The sequence below is a fragment of the Chrysochloris asiatica genome, unplaced genomic scaffold (assembly GCF_000296735.1).
Source record: "Chrysochloris asiatica unplaced genomic scaffold, ChrAsi1.0 scaffold00271, whole genome shotgun sequence".
Taxonomy (NCBI): domain Eukaryota; kingdom Metazoa; phylum Chordata; class Mammalia; order Afrosoricida; family Chrysochloridae; genus Chrysochloris; species Chrysochloris asiatica.
Window position 1 is genome coordinate 2,724,762 of NW_006408789.1, and position 27,500 is coordinate 2,752,261.

At 41.2% G+C, this 27,500-nt stretch overlaps 1 protein-coding gene across 1 annotated transcript in view; it reads right to left on the reverse strand.

The window, feature by feature from the left end:
- SYNE1 (spectrin repeat containing, nuclear envelope 1) overlaps positions 1–27,500 on the reverse strand; it is a 554,350-nt gene that overhangs the window by 379,735 nt on the left and 147,115 nt on the right. The window contains exons 27-36 of the mRNA XM_006874353.1: positions 24,939–25,106; positions 21,465–21,635; positions 20,649–20,789; positions 16,116–16,276; positions 14,025–14,175; positions 10,336–10,563; positions 9,813–9,911; positions 6,906–7,093; positions 5,342–5,465; positions 2,133–2,299 (exon numbers count right to left, since the gene is read on the reverse strand). Coding sequence (XP_006874415.1) covers positions 2,133–2,299; positions 5,342–5,465; positions 6,906–7,093; positions 9,813–9,911; positions 10,336–10,563; positions 14,025–14,175; positions 16,116–16,276; positions 20,649–20,789; positions 21,465–21,635; positions 24,939–25,106 — 1,598 coding nt within the window. The remainder of the gene's footprint in view (positions 1–2,132; positions 2,300–5,341; positions 5,466–6,905; positions 7,094–9,812; positions 9,912–10,335; positions 10,564–14,024; positions 14,176–16,115; positions 16,277–20,648; positions 20,790–21,464; positions 21,636–24,938; positions 25,107–27,500) is intronic.

Consider the following 27,500-nt stretch of genomic DNA (forward strand, 5'->3'; position numbering starts at 1 on the left):
TTCCCCCTCTTCCACTCACGAGTAGAGAACATGGGCACCACCAAGTTTACAAGCCTGCTCATGTATTCCCTTTGAGTTTCAGTCTTAGAAGGGAGTTTGTCCTGAAGGAACTTGATTGCTTGCCTTGATGGCTTCCCAGAAAACAATTTGCTTATTCTTGTAGTAGTCAGTCATGGTGACAATTTTCTTTTGGGGTTTTCCTGATGATGTTTCTTGTTAAGTAATTTTTTACAAAAATTATATATGTATCCTCCCTGCCTCCCAATTCCTAACACACTGACATATAATTACCATGAGAGTCAGGACTTCAGTTCCCTTGTTCACTCTCCATCCCGGAAACCACTGCCCTTGATCTAGACTCACAGGAACCCTCCCAGGCAGAGTCGGACTGCCCCAGATCCTCCCATGGCTCTGAAGCTTTACAGAAGCAGACTACCACAGCCTGGTCCCACAGAGCGGCCGGTACGTTCCAATCACCAACCTTTGGGTTAGCAGCGGAGTGCTTAACCACTGCAGCACCAGGGCTCCTTACTACCCCTGTTGTTGTTGTTGTTGGTGGTCTCTCCAGGGCTCTACAATGGCACACGTGTATGTGTGTGTGCATGGTGCCCTAGTGGTGCTAAAGCAAACCAAAAATGCTAAGCAAAAATGTCACCAGTTTGAACCCACCAGTAGCCCCATTAGAGAAAGATGTAGCAGTCTGCTTCCAAAATGATTTATAGCCTTAGAAACCCTATACATACATATATGAGGACACAACAAGAACTTCACATCCTGGTGTGGCACACTGTACAATAACCATAATGTCAACAGTTCAAACCCACCAGCTGCTCCTTGGAAACCCTATATAGGGTTACTATGAGTTGGAACTGACTTGAAAACACTTAACAACAACATATATATACCCACTCAGATGCTATCAAATCAGTACCGATTCATAGCGATCCTATGCACAAGAGAACAAAACACTGCCCAGTCCTGGGCCAACCTCACCATCACTGCTATGCCTGAGCCCATCGTCACCACCACTGTGCCAATCCATCTTGATGGGGGTCTTCTTCTTTTTCTCTGACCCTCCACTTTATCAAACATGATACCCTTCTCCAGTGATTGGTTCCTCCTGACAATATGTCCGATGTATGAGAGAAGAAGTTTGGCCAACTCTTCCAAGGAGCAGTCTGGTTTTACTTCTTTCAACACAGATCTGTCTGTTCTTTTGGCAGCCCAGGGCACTTTCAATATTCTCCTCCAAGAGCATAACTCAAAATAATCAATTATTCTATGGTCTTCCTGATTCACTGTCCAGCTTTCACATGCATGTGAGGTTATTGAAAATATCATGGCTTGGGTCAGGTGCACCTTAGTCCTCAAGTTGACATCTCTGCTCTTCAACACTTTAAAAAGGTCTTGTGCTGCAGATTTTTCCAATGCAATACGTCGTTTGATTTCTTGACTGCTGCTTCCTTGAGTGTTGATGGCTGATACATGCAAAACGAAGTGTTTGACAACTTCAATCTTTTCTCCATAATATGGATGTTGTTTATTGGTCCAGTGGTGAGTATTACTATTTTCTTTACAATGAGAGTAGCACAGGTGAAGAGTAAGTATGTAGCTATTTCCCTCCTCACTCATCAGCACAATCAGGGTTCAAAGACAAAGTCATTATGTGAAAATTGGCGTTCTATGAAAATAGAGGATGATCGTTTCAGATTACAAAATAGAGAGAAAAGTGAGAAAAAGGTGTCAATACAGACACATCCCTTTATGATGCCTCTGGTTGTAAAACATGTGAGACAAAATGTTAGTTTTCATTTTTTTTCTGTATACAAACAACTTTCAATAAATAATACAAACATTAGCAATCTTCTCTTCAATCCATTTCAATTGGTTTGAGCATTTGTGCTATTGTCAAGATTGAAATTGTGAACTGAGGTTCCTCAGAAATGCTGGGTTTGTTAGAGCACACTGATTCAGAAAATGACAGGTAAAGGGCTTTCCCCCATTCTACAGTCATCCCCAGAGGAGCTGAATTAGATAAATTAGACAAACAAAACTGGTCTCTTCAGTTATATGCTCACCATTGAAAAACAAATGAACATTATTAGAAGTTGAAAGAAAACCAAAAACCCAACCTCTTGCTAATGATCTGTGGCAAAACTCTCCATCTCTCATCCAGTTGCTCCAAACGCAGTTTCATCATTTTCACATCATCCTGGGAGGTCACTGAGAACAGTGATTCCTTCAGCTGCAGAAGACTGCTGTAAACTGAAGCTTGGGCCACAACTTCATGTTGTAGGGCCTGAAAAAACAGAATACATTTCAGACCTCAGCCCAATGTAACGGAACATCTGGCGCCACATGACTCAGGTGCTATTCAAACCTCTGGATGCCACTGAGCCCAGGCTAAAAGAGATACTGTTTGTTAGTTTTAACTTGATTTTAAGAAGATTCTGGTGTCTTGTTGTGGATTTACAGTCCTGGTGTGGAGCCATAGGATAAGCACTCGACCTCAAGGTTGGCGGTTCAAACTCCTACAGCGGCACACCAGGGGCTCATTCAGAGACTATATTAAAGCCAAAATGGGGGAACTTCAGTGCTCTTAATTTTTCTCCTACACAACAGAACTACTTATTCTTTTATTTAATTGGGGAATGAATCACTTAAGCGTTGTAAGGGATGCCTAAGAGTCATGGTCCCTACCTAGTAAGATCAAAGTTGTAAGCACTCACAGAGCTATATGAACTGACTCTGCACACAGTAGACACTCATCAAGAAGTTTTCTTTCTCATCCCTAAGGAAGTCGTCTGTGATGCTAAAGGTGTCAGAGTGCAGCAAGCCAGTCCCACAGGCTGCAGAGGGCTGGGAGGAAGGCCACACAGCAGGCTTGGGACTTACACTGAGCAGAAAAAGGAAAGAGCAACACCTGGGCCAAGAACACCTGGGGTGTCCCAGGACGGTGGTGTTCATACAGCAGAGAAGCAGGAGGTGTGTCTGCAGGGAGGTGGACGTCACCACTCCCGGGGTCCCCTACCCTGGAGACACGGACTTTCCACACAGACACACATAGGAATGCAGCTTAGATGGCCAGACAGCTTTGGTCTGTGCCTTATCATTTTTCAGGAAAGGAGCTGGGTCCTCCCCTCTTGTTGTTAAGTGCCGTCAAGTTGGTTCTGACCCATAGCGACCCTGTATGGGGTTTCTGAGAAGCGGATGGTCAGCTTGAACTGCCAACCTTGTGGTTCAAACAGCTTTGCAGTCTGGCGCATTAACCCACAGCACCACACCAGACTCCCTTCCCCTCTCTTAGGAGCCTTCATATTGTATCATTTTAAAAAGTTTAAGGATAAATGGAATGAAAAGATGATGGAGTTTTTCCCATGAACTTTCTGAAGTTCCCTCATACTCATAAGAAGAACCAGATGTAGATTGAGGCCTCTGACCTTTACCCTCAGAAGCCATCACTGTGGGTTTACAACCAATGATTAGTACAATCAAAGGAACTCTTATGGAGGTTAATGTCAGAAATTCATGTTCAGGGCAGAAAGGCAAGAGAACCAGGATTATGGGGTACCCTCAAGACTGTGGGGTACCCCTGACATCTAGGAAGGAGAAAATCTGAAGACAAAGCAATAAGTGCTCACAGACACCCTCTCAGGAAGTTTGTAGAAGCAGCTGAGGAGTCAAAGCTGGCTTCCTCTTAAACTTCTTATAAAAGGCGATAGAAACAAGTTGAGGTGGAAATCTGTAACACAATACGCCCTCCTGAGCAGCAAGTGTGCCTTCTGAATTCTCTGCGACACACCCCCTCACTTACAGCAATTGCATCTCCAGGAATCAATAACATGGCCTATGGGACTCCTGGCGTGGCACTGTAAGATAAGCACTGGATTGCTAACCACAAGGTTTGCAGTGTAAACCCACCAGCCGCTCCTCAGAAATCCTGTGTAGGGTAGTTATATGTCGGAACCGACTCCATGGCACTTCACAACAACAACCTGTTGTTTGAAAAGATGGCTTCTTCACAGATGTAATAAACTCGTACTTCTTGTCTTTGTTTTGTCTACCTGCTACGTATGTTTGTTTTCACTCATTTTTCTGTCTTGCTTGAAAATAATCACTACTGTGATGTCTTCTTACTCTCTTTTAAAAAAAAAACTTTTATTTTAAAGGTTTATTTCTCTCTTTTAAAAACCTTTTCAAAATAAAAATATCATGTAAATACCAAAGTAGAGAGAACACATCTATCATTCAGCTTCAAAAATATGGGTTCAACTATTCATCTCTCCATGTGCGAAAGAAAGGAGAGTGATGAAAATCGAAGGTGCTTGGCATCTATCAGTCCAGTAGACTAACGGAACACATGAACCCTGAGAACACATGAACTCCCTGACTCTGAGACCAGCAGAGCTAAATGGTGCCCAGCTACCATTATCAACTGCTTTGAAAGGGATCACATTCCAAGGTCCCACACAGAGTGGAAGACAATGTGGCACAAAACTTCAAATTAGAAAACTACTGGGCTTACTGGTCAGAAAGAGATGGAAAGAAACCAAAACTATCGACCTAAGCCATCCTTCAGGTCTGGAACAGAACTCACCCTCATGGCCCAACTGGCAACCAAGTGGTGGATTGAAATATACGTAAGAGAGCCAACAACATAGTGAAGTATGCTCACCATGGAATGGTCAACCACTCAAGATCAAAAGGGCAACATTTACCTGGGACAAGGTCAGAGAAGTTGGGAAGGAGGGTGGAATGGAAACAGGAACCACAGGGAGGATGTGGCATATGTGTTGTTACATGAAGGGAATTGTAATCACTGAAAGGAAACACACTGGGTGATTTGGGGGCTTGGCACTGATGATCTGCTCTGTAAAACTCCACTCAATTCACAATAAAAAGTTAAAACAAAAATGTAAACAGCTCACAGTCAACACTGTTCCATCTATATCCCTGCTCATTCCTTACCCAGCTCCCCCACCACATAGTTTTTATTCAAAGGCCTGACATTCAACAGGGTTTTCTAATACATCATGAAGTTGTTGTTGTTAAGAGCCGTTGAGTTGATTCCGACTCATAGCAACCTTGTATAGGGTTTCTGAAGAGCAGTTGGTGAGTTTGAACTGCCAACCTTGTGGTTTAGAGCATCACAAAAGTCAGCATTACTTGATCTTTCAGGCGAGGATGGAGCTCTTCATTTCAGATTAATCCTGACTTGAAATGATGCTGCAGGGATCACAAAACCAAGGCAAGATGTAAACTGGATGGGGATTCATTTGTTTGTGATGCAACCACAACCAAGAGCAACACTTTGTCTTTCCTTATCCTTCTGTGAACTTGCCTGTATTAATTGAAGTTCATTCTCCACTTTGACTCTGTCTGCAGAGATGCCCATTTCTGGGGAACTAGCTATAGCTTCACACCGCTCTAACCAGGTCAAAAAGGCTGACAGTTCTTTCTCCAGCCTAAGGAAAACAGAGATAAACAAATTCATCAAGAATGATTATACTGAGACACCAGAGATGGAGAGAGAGAGCAGCTGAGGACTTCAGACTCAGGGAAAGAGAAAGGCTGTGTGCTGGAGGCCAGGAGGCAGGCTTGCAGAAAGTGCCCTTTGGTTGTTTAAATGATTGTATATTCCTGAGTGTTTTTGTGTACATCCAAAAACAAGCAAACAAAACACCAGAGGGAATAGACACTAATACTCTTGAATAATGATGTACAGAAGAGCTTGTAATCATTGCAATGAAACAATGAGTGTATAACTGATGTTCTCCCAGGTAAAGTATCACTCAATTCACAATAAAAACTTAAAAAAAAAGAATGCATGTACTGAAAAATAGACAGTCCAACACCAACCATCAAACAGAATACAGCACTCGTGAACTTCTTTCCACAACAATCATTCCATTCATTTTCATTTTCACATGTGTGCTGACCCACATTTGTATCTGTGTATCATGTCAGGATACAGAACATTCTGTCCACATTACAGTGAAGATTAATATGATCTTCTCAGATACATGAGTTCACAAGTTTTGCATCTGGGATGATTGCTTTCCATCACTAAAGAATACTTAGCCCACACTCTTCAGGTCTGGAATGGAACTCACCCTTGTGGCCCAATTTTCAGTCCAACAGTAGATAGGTACTTAGGGGGAGACAACAACACTAGTAAGAAATGATCAGCAATTCACGATCAAAAGGTTGACATTTACTTAAGGACACAGCTGAGAAGGGGTGGGGGTGGAGAGTGGAATGGAAATCAGAACCACAAGGAGGAAGTGGGACAACTGTAGTTACATGCAACCATTGAGATGAAATGAAGGGTAGAATTTGTTAAACGTAAAACTGGCAATCTCCCCTGCTAACCATTGTTACATGCAACCATTGAGATGAAATGAAGCATAGAATTCGTTAAACGTAAAACTGGTGATCTCCTCTGCCAACCTCTACTCAAATCAAAATAAAAAGTTCCAATAATAATAAAGTTAGTTGAGCATTTCCACTAAATATGAGAGGGTTTCTACAAGTTTATGGAAAAATGGAAGTCTGTGTAGGCCATGATGGCCCAGAGGTAGAATGTGTGCCTTTCATATGGAAGATCCAGATTCAATTCCCAGCCAATGCACCTGATGTGCAGCCGATGTCCATCTGTCACTGGACATTTGTGTGTTGCTGTGAAGCTGAATGAAGACAGATGAGAAAGCTGTAGAGATTCACTTCTGAAAAACAACCATTGAAAACCCTTCAGACCCAGCAGCCCGATTCTCCATTGATCGTGGGGACGAAGCAGGATCCGGCAGTTTTCCCTTCTGTTGTGCATGACGTCTCCAGGAGATTGAGGCTACCTTCCCAGTAGCTAACAATATTGAAACTCATGTTACAGAAAGCAGGCTGCTCACCTCTGCCAGTGGACCAGACGGCTCTCCAGCACAGCCTGTCTCTCCTTGGCCCTGGTCAGCATCCCCTCATACTGCTGTTGGACAGCCTTGGCCTCCTGGGTGGAGGAGTCTCGGGTCACGAGCTTTCGGGCACTGGTTGAGAAAGCAGCCACTGTACTGCTCAGGGACTCCAAAGCCTGGCAAAGATCCTAAAGAAACACGGAAGAAACGCAATGGAGAGACCTGGGTCAAAACTTGACACCAATTTCTTCTTTCTTTGTGAGGTATCACCATAACACTTTTTCCTCTGTCATAAACATGCAATGGCACTATGGAATGGCCCTGCCCATGATTTTCAGGAGGACACAGTGCAAGTCAGGGGATGGCTCCGTTGTGAGAGCAGAAATGAAGAATGAGAATGCAGACGTCTTCCCCAAGTAAGCATCTGTCACTGTATGCTCTGAATCATCCCAACATTCTCTTAACAATTCAGATAATCTGTGCAGTTATTATTGAATTTATGCTAGAGATATTAGAACTTTGAAAAATTGAATTTCAAATCTACAAAAGGTACACGTGGCTCAGTAGGATAGGCACAGGACTGGTAACCTCTAGGTCAGCAGTTCAAACCCACCAGCTGTTATTCAAAACCCTATACAACACACAACATATAATATTCTACAAACCAGGCCTTGCAGTCCAGCGCATTAACCCACTGCGGTATACCAGCTGCATTGCCCCAGGGAGCCACACCAGGACTCATTAGGGATGAGTGAATTAAATGTTTGATCCGATATTGCAGACCAATTTTAAAGTTAATAATTTTGTGTGGTCCATGAATGATATTATAAAGTTCCAAATGGCCCTTGACAGAAAAAGGTTCCCCATCCCTGCTATACACACACAGCTGTTGAGTCCATTCAAGGCAGAATACAACTGCTCCTAAGGTTCCCAAGTCTGTAAAACTTTCCTGTAGCAGATAGACTCATCTTGCTCCCTGGGAACGGCTGATGGATTTGGACCGGGAACCTTATGGTTAGCAGCCCAATGCTTAACCTGCAGTGACACCAGGGATCCTTGTCATATGCTAATCGCTCTACAAAACATACGCAGAGAATTATTGCTGAAATAGCTGCTGTCAGAAACCAATGACAATGACAACAATACCAGTAAGGGTGTGGTGCCATGTGACAGGCGCAGTGTTTTGTACATTTCATGGATTTGCTCATTTAACCCTCTTCAGGGAGCTAAAAGGCCTTCCTTTCATTATACTCATTGTACAGATGAAAACTTTAGGCAGGAAAACATAACTGGCTTCAAGAAGTCTAAATTTTTATGAAACTGAATTAGGGTCCCTGGTATAGACAGGTAGGCACTCAGTTACTAGCTAAAAGGCTACTGGTTTGAACCCACCCAGAGGCACCTAGGGAAAGGACCTGATGCTTTGCTCCCAAAAGTTCACAGTGTTGAAGATCCCTGTGGAAAGCTGTTCTAGTCCACATCCACACAGGGTCACCAGGAGTCCAAACAGATTCTACAGCAATGGTTCACAACACTGAAATGCTAAGTTACTGTCAACTAAAATAATTTCATCAGATTCCGTTTTCCAATACTTCCTCATTTTTCTTGTAATATTTTTTCAAAGTTACTTAAGTGGCACAGAAATGCATTCTCATTATAAAAGAAAGACTCAGAGCCAAGAAACCGCCACCGTCCTTTGCAGACCTGCGTTGCCAGTCAGTCAGCTAGCTCCTATTGGAACAGCTCTTGGCAGTATTTGTGCCCATTTGTGTTCATTTGTGCACGTTTCACACACTTGTTACTAAGTGCCGTAGAGTCAGGAACATCTCATAGTGACTCTGCATAGGGTTTCCAAGGAGAAGCTCAGGGGTTTGAACCACTGACTTTCCATTCAGCAGTTCAGTGCTTATCCTACAGCGCCACACCAGGACTCTTTGTTGTTGTTAGGTTCCATCGAGTCGGTACCGACTCATAGAGACCCTATGCACAACACAACGAAACACTGCCTGATCCTTAGCCAATCTCACAATTATTGTCACGCTTGAGCCCACTGATGCTGCCACTGTGCCAATCCATCTCGCTGGGGGTCTTCCTCTTTTTCTCTGACCCTCCACCTTACCAAACATGATCTCCTTCTCCAGCGACTGGTCCCTCCTGTCAATATGTCCGAAATATGAAAGACAATGTTCAGCCATTTTGGCCTCCAAGGAGCACTGTGGCTGCACTTCTTCCAACACAGATCTATTCATTTGTTCTTTTGGCAGCCCATGGTACTTTCCATATTCTCCTCCAACATCACAACTCAAAAGCATCAATTCTACAGTCTTTCTTATTCATGATATTCTTAAGTATACCTGCTTCTCCCCACTTTGCTCCCTCCCTCAATTCTGCTATGGGCATCTGTTGGCTGATTTACGGATGGTTTCTGAAAAGGTCACCAGTTCAGGGACCAGACCCCAAAAGCCAGCCACAAGCCAGTGAGGACCAGTGAGGATCAGTGAAGACCAGTGAGGACATCACCTCTGCACATCTATACAAGTGCTTCCGTCTAGTCTCTAAAATCTACTGAACAACTATCTTTCTTTCCCTTGCAGACGTAAGATGTTAAAGTTCATGCCAGAGAAGACCAAATAAGAAAGGTTTATTAAAACCCTACTCTGAAAAGGTCACCAGATGTATGAAAAGAAACAGTGTACATGCTCATTGACTTAAAGGTTTCCATGAAAATTCACTTGTATACTTAACATATCTTGTGTTACCTGAAGTCAATGCATTTAGTCTACAGAATTCTCTAGTTAACGTAAGAATTTTAGTTCGCACAAATTATTTACTGGGTTTTCTTCTCAAGCAGTAATTATCAAGTGTCTGAGTTGATACTGAAACAGAACTGCAGAAACATATTCTCACCATATGTTCTTGGAGAAGTCTGTACGTTTCTGCAGCTGAAGAACATATTTTAACTGGATCAGCAAGTTTATCTTCAAAGTCAGACACAGACTGCTGGAGCTAAAACAAGGGAGAGAGAGAAAAATCATGGTGAGAAAAAAAAATGTATCAGATCCCAAAAAAAATGTTATTTGGGAAGCAGTATGTTCCCCGTTTTTTTTCTTTTTTTTGGTGACTATTTTCAATGTGTGATAAGATGTATTTTGAAAAATCTAAAGTCATTCATTTGAAAGGAATGCAATAAAGTCTCAATACCCCTCGGAACATAATGTTCTCATATCCTTCCTAAAATGTACCATATACATAATATGGTATCATAAACATCATTTTAAAGTAAACTTGCACCCATCACTGACAATTTGGTTGATCAGTGGTCTATTACGTCTTTCTTTTCCTTATTCCACTGTCTCTGGACAACTGATTGCTTTTCACTCTACATCCAATGTGAAATAGATAACCATAGCATGCATGGACCAATCCCTACCTGTCTCAGGTTCTCTTCAAAGGTTTGCTCTTGAGACCAATGTCCCAGGATGATGCTCTCCAGGCATCGTGCCTGCTCTCGGAGTTCTTCCCAATATCGCCTCACTTGAGTCAACTTGGCTTTGATTCGAGCAGATTCCCCCGTGGTAACAAACTGGGCAAACGACTGCGCTTCTTCTTCTAATCCTGTGATGCTGCTGACCCGACTTTCTACTTCCTGAATTATGACCTAGTAATTAAGACAAGAAAAATGACAAAGCCGGCCTTCCTGCAGTGGTCTATTTATTTGTAGTGAATGAATATTTGAAAAAATTTCCCATCACTGTGATTTCAGGGCCATTACAATGCAGTTAGGAATAACACTGTATGTTTTGGGCCTCATTAGAGGCCGAATAGACATGCAAATAATATCTGTAAAATAACCACTGGATGGCGGTCAGGTTCATTGGCTAGACAATGAAGAGAACAACTGGTCTTGTTTGCAGGACTGCAATGTCAGCTGACCAGCTGCTTGTTGGAAACCCTATACATGGTCACTATGGGTCGGAACCGACTCAATGGCACTTAACAACAACAATAACAAGCAGGGAGAAGTCGTGGGCCTCTCACTGTTCTCCGATAATACAAAGAATTAATTGGCTATCTCGCCTCCCTGTCAAGCATCAATCGGCTCAGTTATCTGCAGGCGTAGTGTGTTCCTCTAACTAACAAGAATGCTGCTGTTTCACATTCACTGATTGTTCTCAAATGTAGTTGGAGTCTTTCCCATTCCACTAAACTAAAGCACATCGGAGACTCACAAAAGTTCATGGAAAAATGAAATTAAAAGGAAATGGGCTTTTCTTATGAACTTTTGGAAGCCGTCTCATATTTTCTGATTCCACTTCTACAGAAAAAAGCAGTCTTTTCAAGTCTAGCATTTATTTGTTATGCCAGAGCTTTCTAATTGTAAAACCCATCAGAATCACCTGGTCCCCAATCTCAAGAACTCATTTTCATGTCTAACAAATACCCAAAGGGCTGCTGCTGCTGCTGCCGATTCAGTGAGCCCACTTTGTGGTTCCTTACATCTGTCATTAAGGTGCTCTGGTAGTGTAGTGGTTACAAGTCAGGCTGCTAATCTCAAGGTCAGCAGTTCAAAACTATCAGCGGTTCCATGGGAGAAAGTTGAGACTTTCTGCTCCTGGAAAGATTTACAGCCTCGGAAATCGTATGCAGAGTCACTATGAGTCGAACCAACTCCACGGCACACCACCATCACCATCACAGTACAAAAGCCTATAGACTATACTTCCAACTTGGGGTAGAGAGGACATACTCCATGTTAACCAATACACAAAATTGATCAATTATCACTAAGGGTGTGAGTGTCTCTGGGCGGGGTCTGTCATAAATAGAGATGCTCATTCATGCAGAAAAGATTGAAGATTTTTTTTCTGGGGGGAAAATGTCCCAAACTATTCAATCAAAATAAATAATTTAAAATACCCTAACCTGCGAAAAAATGAACTTGTGACCTGCTTAAATTAGACAGCATAGTCAGAAATAACTCGTCTCCAGATGAGACGATCAGAAATGATAGAGCAGGTAAGTTCCAGGTATGTATCTTTTATTTTTATTTCTGAGAGATATGGCCACCAGAGTATATCTGATAGAACTTTATTGTTTGAACATGAATATCATCTTTCATTGTAATGATGCTTTTTAGGAGCTTAGTGTTTTGAATTATTCATAAATTCAATTAATTATGAGGGGGCTTCAAAAAGTTTGTGGAAAAATTACATTCTCTTTTCTTTTGATTTTTTCCATGAACTTTTAGAAGATTCCCCATGTACCTGCTGAGCGTCCATCATGTGCTGATGATTGTTTCAGGTGTTTGTAACACATCATTGGAACAGCCTTAATTAAGACCAACTTCTGAATTTTTAGAGTAGTAGATGTCTTCCAAAAATTCATAAATACAAAATACAGAGTTATACTGTTGGGTTGTGGCAGGAAAAGGTAGAAGATGAGTCCTGCACTTGTTCTAGAAATTATTTATGAGGCACGGGAAATCAGTCCATTTGGAATCACATATAATGAAGAGCTGTGATGATGTGAAGTTAGCTCACAGCAATAAGGAACAAGAATTGGGCTGAGAGTACTTACTGTCACAGAAACTAAATGCTTCATTCATCTTAACCCTAAAGGCAGTTTTAAAGTGAAATGCTATCCTAACCAATGTTCACATATTTTTAATATTCCCTATGACAGAATCTTCTGTTTATAAACAGAACATGAACCTATTAGACCAAAGTCTACATTACAATGTATTTCACTACAGCACGGTCTATTTTTAGCAAACCGTTTTTTTTTTCCTGATATATATATTCACTTCATATAGCTTTTCAAAAGAACACATGGGGCATATTAAGAGGTCTTTTATACTATTACACTACTGAATGTTTTCCTATTTAAAAGTAATACGTGTGCTTGTTTTCCCCTTACGAGTAATAATGAGATGGCATTTGATCATTGGCATATTTGGAAAGTCCTAGAATAAAAATTAAGATGACAATAAACAATCGAAAGACTAAAAAGAGCTTGTGAAGTTCAAAAAAGGAAAATGTTAAGGGTGAAAAATTTTTACTATTCATTTTTGCTTCTTAAAATTTAGTAGAAATAATTAAATGAAAACTTTAAAAAAATGTTTAATGATGACAAATATTTCACTAATATTCTTTAATGGCTCTGTACCAGTTCTTCCTATTATAACCCAGAATATATAAGCAGACAGCATATTAAACAGCCGAGATCCCTGAGTGCACAGGATGTGTGACCCACAAGGATAATCTCAACAGCATCTAATCTGGGTGAGAAAACATTGCATCCTCCCACCAGGCACATGGTAATCGCTTGTTCTGAGTCAGAAGTGAAATGTTCCCTCACCTTGGTATTTATCTTGTTCTATTTAATCGAATGAAATGGCAGAGGGTTTTCCCATTCCAAAGAAAATGAGCTGTGATAGAAAAACAGGTGGTTGGATTTTGAAAACGTGCTGAGTCAACTATGCATCTGAGAAAGAGAGATGTTGAACCAAGAGCCCATCTCGTTCATCCACATGGTTGTCCACTGTTTGAATGAAGTGGATGATGATACTCTAGCCACGTGGTTATTCTAGAAATTAAAGAGCTAAAGTATCAGAGTAGTTCATATTCTAGGTCATCATAAATGACAACTGTTGAAAATGTGTCTGATTGGTTCACCTAAAGAAAATCATTTATTGAACATCTCCTTGTGGCTGGCTGGGGTAAATGCTACCAACACTTGACCCACACATTAGGAATGGTTCTTAAAAGTGTATAGTTGTAGATGTTGAATGTCGTATCAATGAATCAACAGAGCACTCCTGTGCGGTTAGTTGAAAATCAAGGAAAAGAATAATGTAAACATAAAAATATTTTAATGATATTGCACACAATATTAACTTTGAATGCATAAGTTAGACAATATTAATACATAAGTCCATCTCTAAAATATTGCCCGATATCAATTAAGACCTCTTAGGCTCAGTATTTTGTGTGAATTTAATTTTAATAGAGTCACATAGTACTGAAAGATTTGTCCTGGGGCCAAAGAGCATTTGAAAGGTAAGAAAGGAGTCCTTAAAAGCTAGTCATGGATCAGAAATGTAACGTGTGAGCAGGTCACCTTAATTTGGCTGATTTGCACGTCCAAAGCAGGTGAAGAACTTTCCAAGGCTTTAAGTTGTTTTTCTTTCTCAGTTATCCAGGAGGACAGGGTCTCAAAATTACTGCCAAAGCGATCCCACTTGCTTTTCACCATTTCCATGGTTTTTATACTAAAATTAACCAAATTAAGTAAACAAAATGCAGTCATTTAATAGAGAGCAATAATAGAGCATTCTTTAAATCACCGAGTGAAAAGTCTGTGAAGGCGTTCACGACCATTTCCAAGTTGGGACTATTTGTACCCAAAACAAATACACATCTGATCTGAGCAGTCTTGCGGACCTCAAGTTTCCTCAGCTCCTCTGAGGATAAACAATGAACAAGGAAGCATCTACAAAGGGCTAGGAATGCTACTATGCTTTCAACAAACTATAGCTGGGTTCCCAAGGGGGTTGAGTCTAGCCAAACTCTGCATGTGGCCTAGAGTACCAGGACTAACTTGAATAAACAGTACCAGAATAGAGTCTAGTCCACACGGTTTTTAGAGACTCTATTTTATAGGCATGTATCTTGCTTTTAAATGAGAGGCATGCCTCTGTTGCTTAATACCAAAAAGCTTTCTATAATACATCTTGCCGAATGGAGATAGGGCTTGTGGATGTAATACCAGACTGGGAAGCAGGTACACTCTCATTAGAGACACGCCTGTAACGTGTAAATGGAGCGATTTCAGCAATTCTCAGAATGTCTGAACTATCCTAACTCCAAGGGGCTTATAACGTCTTGTACGTGAGTGAGCGAGCGCTCCAGCTGCTTTTAGACAGCTCGGGCTTTCTTTGTAATCAACCTAGTGAACAAATTTTAGATATAGCTGTGCATATATAACCAGGTGAATATGGCTTGTACTTTAGAAAATCACTAAGAAACACACAGTGTGCCATGTAACTGACAAATCCTTGGGTTTTAAGGAGAAATAGGTGGTGGGGGGAAAACAAGTGTTCCTGTTCCTCAAAAGGCACTTGAAGACATCACAGAAGGCTCCGTGACATCACTGATTGTCAAATTTAACAGTATCACACTCTTCCCCCCGGCTGTGCCTGATATGCAGGTTAATGCTAACTATGTAATATTTTACGGTTTTTTTTTGTTTTTTTTTTTAATGAAACAAGGATTCAAATGGATATTGCTAATGCAAGTATTCTCCTTTCAAATACACTCTAAGTTTTACTACTTGCGAAACTTGAGGGGGAAATATGAAATCGTCAAAGTTTCAACTCAAAGCTTGTTTTAAGTAAATGATCAAATTGGTAAAGTTGATGGAAAAGCTAAATGCTAATTTAAAGTTGTTAGTAGTATTAGAAACAAGTTTTACATTTGAAAATCCTTCTTAGAAATGACGTTCTATAGCCTAAGAGTACTATGGCGTTCTATGTGGTGAATCTTCATTATTTAAACAAATTAACTTTGAAGGTTCAAATGCTTAGCAGCCATCCAGGAACACTTGTTATATCCTCAAATACTAATTTCCTCCAAATTCTTTTTGTGTATGCTGTATATATAACAGGTTAAATAGTCGGTCAAGCCATTCATTCTTTCTTTTCAGATAAACAGACAATAAAAAGATTTAAAATAAAATAGAAATTTGAAGATAATTTCTGGGAATAGCCTGTCGTTCTATGGCAGTTAGGATTCTGATGCAGTAGAGACAAACTCTGTGAGATGCTCGGGGTGGGGACACTGGGGTGTCTACATGATATGTATTAGGGCTAGAATGTCTCCTTCCATATACCTAGAGACAACAAAGCAAAATCATACAAGTCACAAAATCATTTTAAATATGGGTTCCTTTTTGAGATTCTCTCTACGCTATATGAAGGCCACAGAATTTAGCAGTGATGCCTTTCTCCTGAGCAGAAACAACATCCCTGAATACTGCGTTGCTTTTCTGTATAGTGATACTTTCTTTGGAATTCTGAGTCGCTTTCTCAAAACATGCTGAAATACACGGACACTTTGAGATTTTAAAAGAATGTTTTGAATACAGCATCCGGGAAAGACTGTATTTAACTTTATCTCAGAGAAGAGAGTTTAGGACTGGCCAAGCACATACTCTTCTTCAAGCGTGTCTTCTAATTTCTTGACTTGCTCTTTGATTGACTTGGCCTGCTGTCGAAGCAACTGCTTATTCTTGGGCCCAAGTGGTATCTCTGAGGCTTCCTTCACAAGGTTCTCAGCCTGGACCGCGACACCTTCTGTTCTTTTAGCAAAATCCTAGAAAAAAGATAGCACAATTTTTACAAGGGCGTTTTATATTTGACTGTCCTCAAAGTAAGGGCATATACTTCAGAGACTCCTCCAGGATGGACAGATGGAAGGATGGGTAGATGGAATGGATGATAGATGAATGGATGGAAGGATAGATGGATGGGTGATGGATGGATGATGGATGGAATGGGTGATGGATCATGGATGGATTCAGATATATATATGGATCTTAAACTAGTCTTGGCTAATAAAACTGATTTATTTTCATCCTGGACAAACAGATATTTTGTTAAAATTATTTTTATTTCATCAGCTATTTACTTACATAGTTATTGAGTTCTTCAAGAATTCTTACAAAAATTTTCTCTCTGTGTTTCTCAATTGTAGTTTTAAGTTCCCAAGCTGCATTGTAATAATGAACTCATCCACAATTATGTGAGTTGACTATGGGACAGTCCATGAAATGACCACCAGTGACTGATTCTTCAATCATGGAGATAATAGATTTTTAGGTCAACAACTGGAGTACTGGTGCTCACGGAAAGATAAGCACTAGACTGCTAATCTCAAGGTTGGTGATTCAAACCCAAAAGGGTGACCTTGGAAACTCTATATAAGGTCACTATGAGGCAGAATCGACTTGAGAGCACTTATCAGCAACATGCCAGTTAAGACTGAGACCTGTTCATTACTTTGAAGAATGTCTTAATCAATACAGAATAATAATGATCTTTATTACTTTATTAACTAGTTCACAGTAAAGCATATACTCTGATTTTGGAGCTGTTCACTCATTTTTACTATACATGTATATGCTGTATGATGGGAAGAAGACACATTTAAACCAGTGAAACCTGAATTTTGAATCTACCAATTACTACTTCTTTGCCTTTGGGTGAATTACTTAACTTTTTAGTATCTTTCCAATAAAATTCAGACAGCAATGTTTGTTTTTTATTATAAGGTCACTGTTAGTACCTCATTAGAAATGGTGCTGTGGGTTAATGCACTGGACTGCAAGGTCAGTTTAAACTGCAACGTTGGCAGTTCAAGCTCACCAGTCACTCCTCAGAAACCCTATCAAGGGTCGCTATGGGTCAGAACCAATTCAACAGCACTGAACAACAAGAGTCTGGCAACTATCTATTTCGGCTTTGTCCTTTCCATACAACTAGGAACAGAAAGGTATATAAATTTACATACTAATTTTCAGTAACTATGTAATAGATAGAACTCCTGATGTGGCACTATAGGGTAAGCACTGGACTTCTAACCAAAAGGTTGGCAGTTCAAACCTACCAGGCACTTCTAGAAAACTCTATACAGGGATGCTATGTGTCAGAACCGACTTCATGGCACTTCTTAACAACAGTGTACTAGATAAGAACCTTGGTGCCACACAGACTGAGCACTCGACTGGTAACTGACGGGTTAGCAGTTCAAACTCACCCAGCATCTCTGTGGGAGAAAGACCTTGTAATCTGTTAACACAAAGATTTCAGCCCAGAAAACTCGCAGGGGGTCATTATACTGTATCACATAGAGGCACTATGAGTCAAAATCCACAGAACCGAACAAAAACGTATAACATATATCCAGTAACTATTTTAATTTAAAAGTTACTTTCATATGGTAAATTTTTGTCACTATCTCAAGCTTGTAAGGTAAATACTGGTTTACAAGAAGGAAACCCAGAGAGAATCTTAAGGACAGGAAATTACCTTAGTATCTCACTGTTTCTCCTACTAGAGAATCTCACAAGAGATTTACATCTTGATCACTCATGCCCTTCTCCTTCATAGGTGACACAAAATGCTGATGAAAGTCATTTTGAAAAGCTCAGCTAACAGCATCTTCAGAGTTTCTCCCTGAGTTATTCCATAATGCCATAGGAGACAGGGTTAGTGTGGATACTATGGGATCTTCATGTCTTTAATGACCTACTATTCTCATGGAAATATCAGGATTTCAGAGACCCACCCTACCCTCTGCCACTGAGTTGATTCCAAGTCATACCAACCCTCTACTGGGTTTCTGAGACTGAAAATCTTTACAGGGGCAGTCAGCCTCATCATTCTCCCATGGAGAAGCTGGTAGGTTTGAACCGTCAACCTTGCTGTTGACAGCCGGTAGTGCCTAACCCACAGTGCCATGAAAACTCCTTTACTTCAGAGAAGTGCCCTGTGATTTGGAAAAAGTAAAAATGAGTTAAATCTAGCTTCCTTAGGGTACAGAGACTTACTGTGCTGAAGTCACAACATTAAACTCCGTGGTTAGAAGTACCCACTAGCACTTTATGTGAAACTCAGAATCATTGTACATTCATTTGTGAAGATTCAGTCCTGCTATAATATGTCAGAATCCCATGAATAGAATCAGGAGTTAAAATAAAATATCCTCGCCCCACCCCCACCCCAGTATTTCCCTTAAGAAAAACCTAAACACAGAGTCATTAAGTCACTTCTGACTCATAGCGAACCTATGGGTGTCAGAAATAGAACTGTGTGCCATAGGGTTTTCAGTGGTTGGTTTTCCAGAAATAGATCTCTAGGCCTGTCTCCCAAGGCACTTCTGGGTGCGTTTGAACTGCCAACCTACTGGTTAGTAGCCCAGCCCTCAACCTGTTTGGCTCACCCAGGGACTTCCAGTATTTCTTGCTGTTATTGTTAAGTGTCATTGAGTTGGTTCTGACCCACAGAGACTCTGTAAAGGGTTTCCAAGGTGCAGCTAGTGGGTTTGAATCACCAACCTTGTGGTTAGCAGTCCACAGAAATTCATGGAAAAAGTAGAGCCGTGTTAGCAAAGACTATCTACATTTAATCTTCGAGCCTTTTCTGTGGGCTGAGTGCATGGAAAACACAGTGCAGAGGGATCCCAAGAGCATAATGCTATTCTTGTTGGGTACTGTCAAGTGACCCCATGTGACAGAGTGGCACTGCCCCCATAGGATTTTCTAAGCTGTGCTTTTCTCTAGGAGCAGATCGCAGGGTCTTCTCCAGCAGAGCTGCTGAGTGGGTTCAAACTGGCAACCTGTTGTTTAGCAATCAAGTGCTTAACCACTGCACCACAAGGGTTCCTGAAGAACAGAATAGTGTTGATAAAAGCAGAATTAAACAAAACTACAGCAGCCTTGTAGGCATTCTGTCTAAATCCTGGGCATGCGCAGAATAGCAGACACAGCTAGAAAGAACGGATTCTAGAACTAGATAGATCTGGGGTTAAGCCAGGTGCTGTCCTTCACTAGCTATGTGACCTTGAACACACAGCTCTCTGAATTTTGATTTCCTCATCAGTAAAGCTGTGCCTTACTGTGAGGATTAAATGTGATGCTGCAATCAACACCCTGCCACATGCTGGTGTTCCGAGGGCACGCGAGGGTGAGTGTCCCACTCCAGAGTGCAGTCAGGCAAGGATTATCCACCGGAATGAAGACCGTATGAACAATGGAAAGTAAGCAAAGACATAGGAGAGTGTATGTTCTAGATTTTATGTGCTCACGAACTTGTGACTCTCTTAAAACCCTTCAATGGCTCCATGTAGCAGACTGCAAGTCAGACTTTAGGTTTTTAAGACTGCAAGGTAGACTTTCCTCTTGAACCTCAGTTCTCTTGATGCTGTTTCACGTTCCCAAATGCCCTTATTTAGAACTCCCATGCCATTTCCCCTTCCCAAGAATGTTCTTTCTCTGCCCCAAACTCTGCTTTCCTTCATCTATCTGTCCTTGACATTTCAGCTAAAAATATCCCTCCCTCCAAAAGGAATTTCTTCAATCTCCACGTATTAGGGACTAACCATTTCCTATTTTCATAAAGACGTTCTCTTAGCTCTTGATACCATTTCCCACTCCCCTGAGCAACTAGACCAGTGCCTTGCAAAGAGCGAGCCTTCAGGTACCATGGTCCTAGACCACTCTCGAGTTCCATTTTCAGTCAGCAGTAGACAGGTATACAGGGGAAACAACAACACTAATAAATAAGGTATTCTCACTGTGGAATGGACAATCATTTAAGATCAAAAAGACAACATTTACCTAAGAACAAAGTTGAGAAGGGATGGGAAGGTGAGTGGAAGGGAATTAAGAACCACAGGGAGGAAGTGGGAGAACTGTTGTTACACGGAGGGGGACCGTAATCATTGAGATGAAACAAAGTGTATGAGCTGTTGAAAGTAAAGCTGATGATCTTCTCTGTAAACCTTCACTCAATTTAAAGTGAAACCTTCACTGCAATAAAGAAATACATACTTATAAAAAAGTAAGCCATTAATAAATAATTAGCACTGGTTAAATTAATGATGATGATGACAGTGATCACGGAGTAGAAATAGTTTTTCCCCTGAATAATGAGCACCAGCAGACCAAATGGCCTTATCTACATACCTTTGTCTGGTCCAGTTCTGACGATAAACTTTCCAAACTGCTGAAACTTAAGAAGCGCTCATGGCTGGAACCTGTCTGGAAAAGGTATCTGACTACCGTCTCTTTGTTGGTTTCAAATCGTTCCCATTTTCTTAACGTGACCTACATTTGAAAAATAACACATCAGATTACAAATAACCAAAGTGTGTCATATGTTCACTGATTTGAAAAGATACCAACTTCAAGTTAGCAATTAATTCAAATGTCATGCAATCACCCAGAACTTTTTCTTATGTCTTCTAGAACGAGTTTCTTTTTTGGGATCTCAATGTTGGCATTTTCAGACAGAAAGTGTGTGGACCAGATGATCTCAGAGTTCTCCACCAGCTGTCACATCCTGGGGTCTAAAAATATTACTTCAAATGTGGGTAAGGGGTCATAAGAAAACAAGCCCCCCAAGCTTCCACAAAGAAAAAAAAAAAAAAAGGCAGGGAGACAGGAAGAAGACAGAGAGAGCAGGTGACAGCAACTAAACATGTATTTTTGTCTAAGGAAACGAGAACTTCGAGAACAAGTGGAGCCACATGGAGTCAGTCCAGTTTGGGTTCAAATCCGGGCTCTCTTACTGATTTCTATGGTGCAACTCTGGACATGGGCCATTTCAGCATCCACATTTGCCAAACTCTACCCATGAGGCTACCCACCAGTCTGTTGTGATCAATAAAAGGGGTAACTCGCATATTGCTTAAGATGCTGGAGCATCAAAGGAGAGACAGTTTGGCGCCAGCTTGTCTGAGGAGGAAACCAGTAGCCCGAGCGGCCGTGGTCCGCGCCCACCTGTATGCGGCGCTCTTGCTTCTCGCGGCTGCGCTCCACGCCGTCCAGCGCGCTCTGCAGTTGCTGCAGCTCCTCCCGCACATGGCCTCGCAGCCCCGCCTCGCCCTGCCGCGCCTGCGCAAGCTGCTGCTGCACGTCTCTCTTCTTGGCAGAGATCTGCTTTGTCTTTTGCTGGAAACATTGGATCAACAGATGGGTATCTACGTTACTCCCTAAGCAGCTAAACAGGGACTTAATCACCCACGCTGGAACAGAGGGCGCCAGCAGTCTGACTCATGACGACCCCGAGTGTCGCTGAGTAGAACTGTGCCATAAGGTTTTTTCTTGGCTGTAATCTTTATGGAAGCACACTGTGAGGCCTTTCTTCTGCAGTGCGTAAACGTTTGAACTGCCAACCTTTATGCTACTTGTTAAGTGCTGTTGAGTCGGTTGGCTGATAGTGACCTTGTATAGTACGCTTTCTGAGGAGAGACTGCTGGGTTTGAACCACCGACATTTCAGTTAGCAGTGCAGTGCTCATCCAATAGCTCCACACCAGAGCTCCTTTAGGCTAGTGTTGTTAAGGTGGCGTCGAGGCAGTTCCGACTCAATAGCGACCCTGAATAGTCCAACTTATAAAGAGGACTAACTGGTGCATTTGAACCGTCACCCTTGCTTTTAGTAGTCCAATGCTTATCCTACAGTACCACACTAGGTTACTTGTGGGTAACAACCTCTTGGTGTTATCCAGGCAGGGACCTTTTATAAACAATGTTGTTGTCAGATGCTGTCCAGTGGCTTCTGACTCACAGCCATCACCTATAGGGTTTCCAAGGCTGTAAATCTTTCCAGAAGCAGGAACAGCTGGTTGGCTTAAACCACCAACCTTGTAGTTAGCAGCCTTATTCTACACCGTGCTCCCAGATAAACAATAAGGGTCTGTAGGATAAGTACTAGGCTGCTAACCACAATGTCGTCAGTTCAAACCCACCAACCGCACCTTGGGAACCCTATACAGGGTTGCTGAGAGTCGGAACAGACTTGATGACACTTAACAACAGCAACATACAAGTGGAAGGAGCCCTGTTGGCATAGTGATTAACCTCAAGGTCATGCTTCAAGCTCACCATTAGTCCCATAGGAGAAAAGAACTGGTGATTTGCTTCCATCAAGACGGTTGCTGTTACTTGCTGTTGAATCGGAAACACTCCCCAGTCCTGCGCCATCCTCACCAGCATCATGTATGCGCCCCTTTGGAGCCCTACAGAGCAGTTCTATCCTGACCTATAGAGTCACTATGATTCCGCATGTTCTTGACAACAGTTCATTTGTAACCCATGTTAGTCAAAGGTGGACATTCAATATAAACATTTTATGCTTTGAATGGTAAACAATATAATTACCTCGGGTTTAGTGTTGGACTTGAGTATAATTTTAGAGAATAGTTAACATGCTTTGCAATACTCCACCAAGAGTCCAGTAAAACTGTTCATTTGATACACTTATCCTTACAGAATTCATTGCTGTGTAAAAATAAAGTGCACACTATAATTTTTAATCAGCCACACTTTGTGGATTTCTCGTGTGGCGCTGTAGTATCAGTAATGGATTGTGAACTACAAAGTCAGCAATTCAAAACGACCAGCTGCTCCTTTGAAACCCTATACAGAGTCACTATTGGTCAGAATCGACTCGACAGCACTTAACAGTATGCTTCATAGGCTAAGTACTGGACTATGAACCACAACGTCAGTGGTTCAAGGCCACCAGCCACTCTGCAGATAAGGCTTTCTGCTCCCACAAAGATTTACAAGCTTTGGAAACCTATTCAGAGTCTCTGTGAGTTGGATCCAACTTGATGGCACTTAACAACAACAACAACAACAATGCTTCATAAATGTTAATGTTAAGATACTTAACCCCTGACTGTATTTAGAATGATTCATTTGCTGGGAAAAGTTGTGTTTTAAAGTGAACTTTTTACTGAAGTAGAATGGTACACAAATCTGAAGTATACAGCTTATGAATTTTCACAAAGTAAACACGCCCATGTAACCAGGCATCTGGTCCGTTAATTTTGAAAAGTTCTAAAATACTAACGTCAAGAGTTGAAATCTTGTATTTTGTAACTTAAACGAAATTCAAGTCCCATCAATAATTTTATAATGATTGAGCACAATGTAACAGTAAGCAATAATTGATTTTGTCTTCCTAATATTATAATTATTAGCTCTATAAAGCCTACAGGGTGCTGTTAATACATACTTATAAGTAGCTTCTATTTTTATATGTTATTACATATAAAACTTGGGAGCGTGGTGACTCGATATGACAGCACTGGACTGTCATACCACAAGATCAGCAGTTCAAACCCACCAGCCTCTTCACAGGAGAAAGAGAAGGCTTTCTGCTCCAGCCAAGATTTACAGCCTTGGACTCCCTATACAGGGTAATTATGAGTCAGAACCAACTCAGCAGCACTTAGTAACAACAAAAAACAACCTATAAGATTAGCCAACATTTTTCTAGACATTAAATTGACTAGAATTTTCCTTAAAATGTTTGATTTTTAAATAATAGTTCATTTGTATGGAGTGTTATAAGTAACATATCCCATTTATGACTACCAGACTGTCAGGACCGGAGAAGATCAAAATTCTTTATTATCAACAACTACCAGATTTTCTTTTCTCCAAATTCTAATAGCATGTCAGACTAAGATGCATTTAAGTTGTAAATTCAAAAGGAAGATTTTAAACATAATGAGAAAATTTCAAATATGAAAACAAAATTCCCTCTCTATTTCTAGGTTTTTCTCTATTATTAGAAGGGTGAATTAGCAAGTTTCAGGCCAATTTTCCCTTAAATCAATGTCCTCTCCACAATGTCCTTAAATTCTTTGTACCACTAGGTCACTCAGTCTGAGAATTTAATTTGCAGAATCTTCTAAAATAATTATTATTTAGCAGAGAGAACGGAGCCCTGGTAACATAGCGGGTTACAAGCTGGGGTGCTAACCACAAGGTCAGCAGTTCGAACCTAGCAGCTATACCACAGGAAAAAGATGAGACTTTCTGCTCCTGTGAAGATTTACAGCCTGAGAACCCTGTACAAGGTCGCTATGAGTCAGGACCGACTCAACAGCACACAGCCGCTATCACCAGAAAGAACAGATGGGGCCAAGTGTTTGCAACCATTTCATCGGATCTCTCAACCCTTCAGAAGGAGCTCTGGTAACATGGTGGTTACGAGTCAGGCTGCTAACCTCAAGGTCAGCAGTTTGAAACTACCAGCTGTTCCACAGGAGAAAGATAAGACTTTCTGCTCCCGTAAAGATGTAAAGCCTTGGAAACCCTGTACAGGGTCACTGTGAGTTAGAATTAACTCCAAGGCACAACATCACCACCACTACCCACTCAGGGGGTCTCTTCCTCTCTCTGGATCCGCAATAACTAGTAAACGCTACGTAAAGGCAACAGCTCAGAGGCAGGCTACCTGGTGACGAAGGAGTAACTGCCGTGCTTCAATCAGATTTTCTGTGTCCAAGATCTTCTCAGCCTGGTCCTGGACCTCTTTAGACCCAGAAATTAAATCCTCAAGGGAACTTTTTACTGTCTCCTTGTACTGGACACACTCTCCAAAGTTGCTTAACATCTTTTCGACCTGTATTTTCATTAAAAAAAGAAAAAGTAAATCATAGGCTCCTTATTGAGGCTCATGTAACGTTAACTATGTAAAGAATATGCACAATTACAGTTCATCACAACAGCTTGAAATCTAGACCCAGTTCTTGTTCAGTATTTCATAATGTTTGAGGCTCCTTTATCTTTACTAGAATACAGTCGCCTAAGGTGAGCCTCATTTGATGCAGACTTCTTTTTTATCTTTCTCCTGGTGTGGCACTGTGGGTTAATGCACTGGCTAGACTACAAAGTCGGTTTGAATCACAAGGTTGGCAGTTCAAGCTCACCAGCCGCTCCTCGGAAACCCCGTACGGGGTCACTGTGGGTTGGAACCGACTCGACGGCACTTAACAACAATAACAACAACAACCTCTACCTCCCACCCCATGTAGAGCTACTGTGTCTGCAGGTCTATGGTGAGCCTGGGACACCGGCTTCTCTCCTGCAGGATGGAGTTTGTCAAAGTTGTCAAGAATGAGGTTACTTCAAGAGATGCCAAGTGAAATTTAGAAGACAACAAGAGGGTAAAACTGATTATTATGCACAAAAACACTTGGTAATCCAGGATAAAAATAAGTGCAACACACCCAAATACAGGATGATGTTTTGTGTAACCAACAGAGGTCCCATTGGCCAGATTGCTTATGCCTGTACGGAAGAGGCTATGACTGTCTGGGCAGTTTATGCTCACGAACTCCCAAAGTATGGTGTGCAAGTGGCCCTTAGAAATTCGGCTCCGGCATACTGTGCTGGCCTGCTGCTGGCCCACAGGCTTCTCAATAGGTTTGCTATAGACACAATCGGTGAAGGCCCAGTGGAGCTAACTGGAGGTGAATACAATGTGGGAAACTTTGTGGGAAACCTTTGGATGCAGGCTCTGCCAGAACTACTACTGGACATAGAGTTGTTAGGGTTCTTAAGGGAGGAGTGGATGGAGTCTTCCTGACAGGACCACGTGATTCTCTGGCTATGATTCAGAAAGCAGTACAGGAATACAACACGGAAATACACAGGAAATGCATCCTGGTTCAGAACGTTGCAGAGTATACGCATTACATAATGGAAAAAGATGAAGATGCTTTCATGGAACATTCTCTCAATACATAAAGGACAACGTAACTCCAGACACGATGGAGGAGATGTATAAGAAAGCACATAGTGCTATAAGAATGAGTACAGTTTAAGAGAAGAAGTCCAAAAAAGATGTTCATAAGAAGAGGTGGAATCATCCCCAAATGTCTCTTGCCCAGAAGAAACAGGGGTAGCTCAGAAGAAGCAGGCAACTATGAGCAAAACCAAACCACAATTTTCTATGAGAGTGTTCTAGAGAAAGACAATAAACTTATTGACTAAGCAAAAAAAAAAATCATAATTCAGAAAATTTTTGGAACACATAAATTCGCCACCAGAGTCTTAACCATATCCCTATAGGTTAGAAAATAAAAAGGATTAAAATCAAATTAAACTGTTAAATTAGGGATATCTGAAGAGAATGCACACTTTTCAGACTCAGCATTGTGGACATTGTGTGGTTAGGATGGACATGGTTAGTTTCCAAAGACCAAGATGTTACATGAAAATCTGTGTTATGTGAAAACGGAGGATGACCACATCAGATCACAAAACAGAGGATGACTATATCATTACAAAGCTGCCAAATTAAAATATTGCCTTACTGCCAAACCACTGCGAATCATGGCCCAGCCAAGTTAACACATAACCTTGGCCAGCACAGCCAGCATTCATTAATGCACAAAATAGTTGAACTGTACATTGTTTCTTTTTTTTATTATTGTCATAAATGCAAAGTGTCAGACAATGAGATAGTTGATAAGTAAGGAATTGTTGTTGTTGTTGTTGTTAGGTGCCATTGAGTCGGTACCACAGACCGAAACACTGCACAGCAGACCGAAACACTGCCTGATCCTGGGCCAACTAAGTACGCTTAAATGATTTCAAGAAATGCTAGTAAGTTATCTATCTCAGTTTACATTCTTGCATCATCTTCACACTAGCTTTGTATAATAAACTGGTCAGTGAAAATATTCTGAGGGTAAAAATGACCCACGTAGAAGTGAAGCAGATGGGTTTGTAGCTTTTAATCTATAAGAAAAGATACAGATGCTTGTTGAAATGTCTATCAAAAAGTTTAAACTGAGTAGACCGGATCTAAAAGAGACTTTTACTGGCCTACTGCATAAACCCTAGAGACTTCCTTATCACTAGCTACCAGTTTTGGGCATTTACGCAACTCCAGACACTGTATTCAGTGCTTTCAACCTTTGGGGTTTGTATTTCCAGTGCTGCTTTGCAAGTAAGGAAACCAAGGCAGAAAGGTATTAAGTGACCCATTCAAGACTGCATGAGGAAGTGG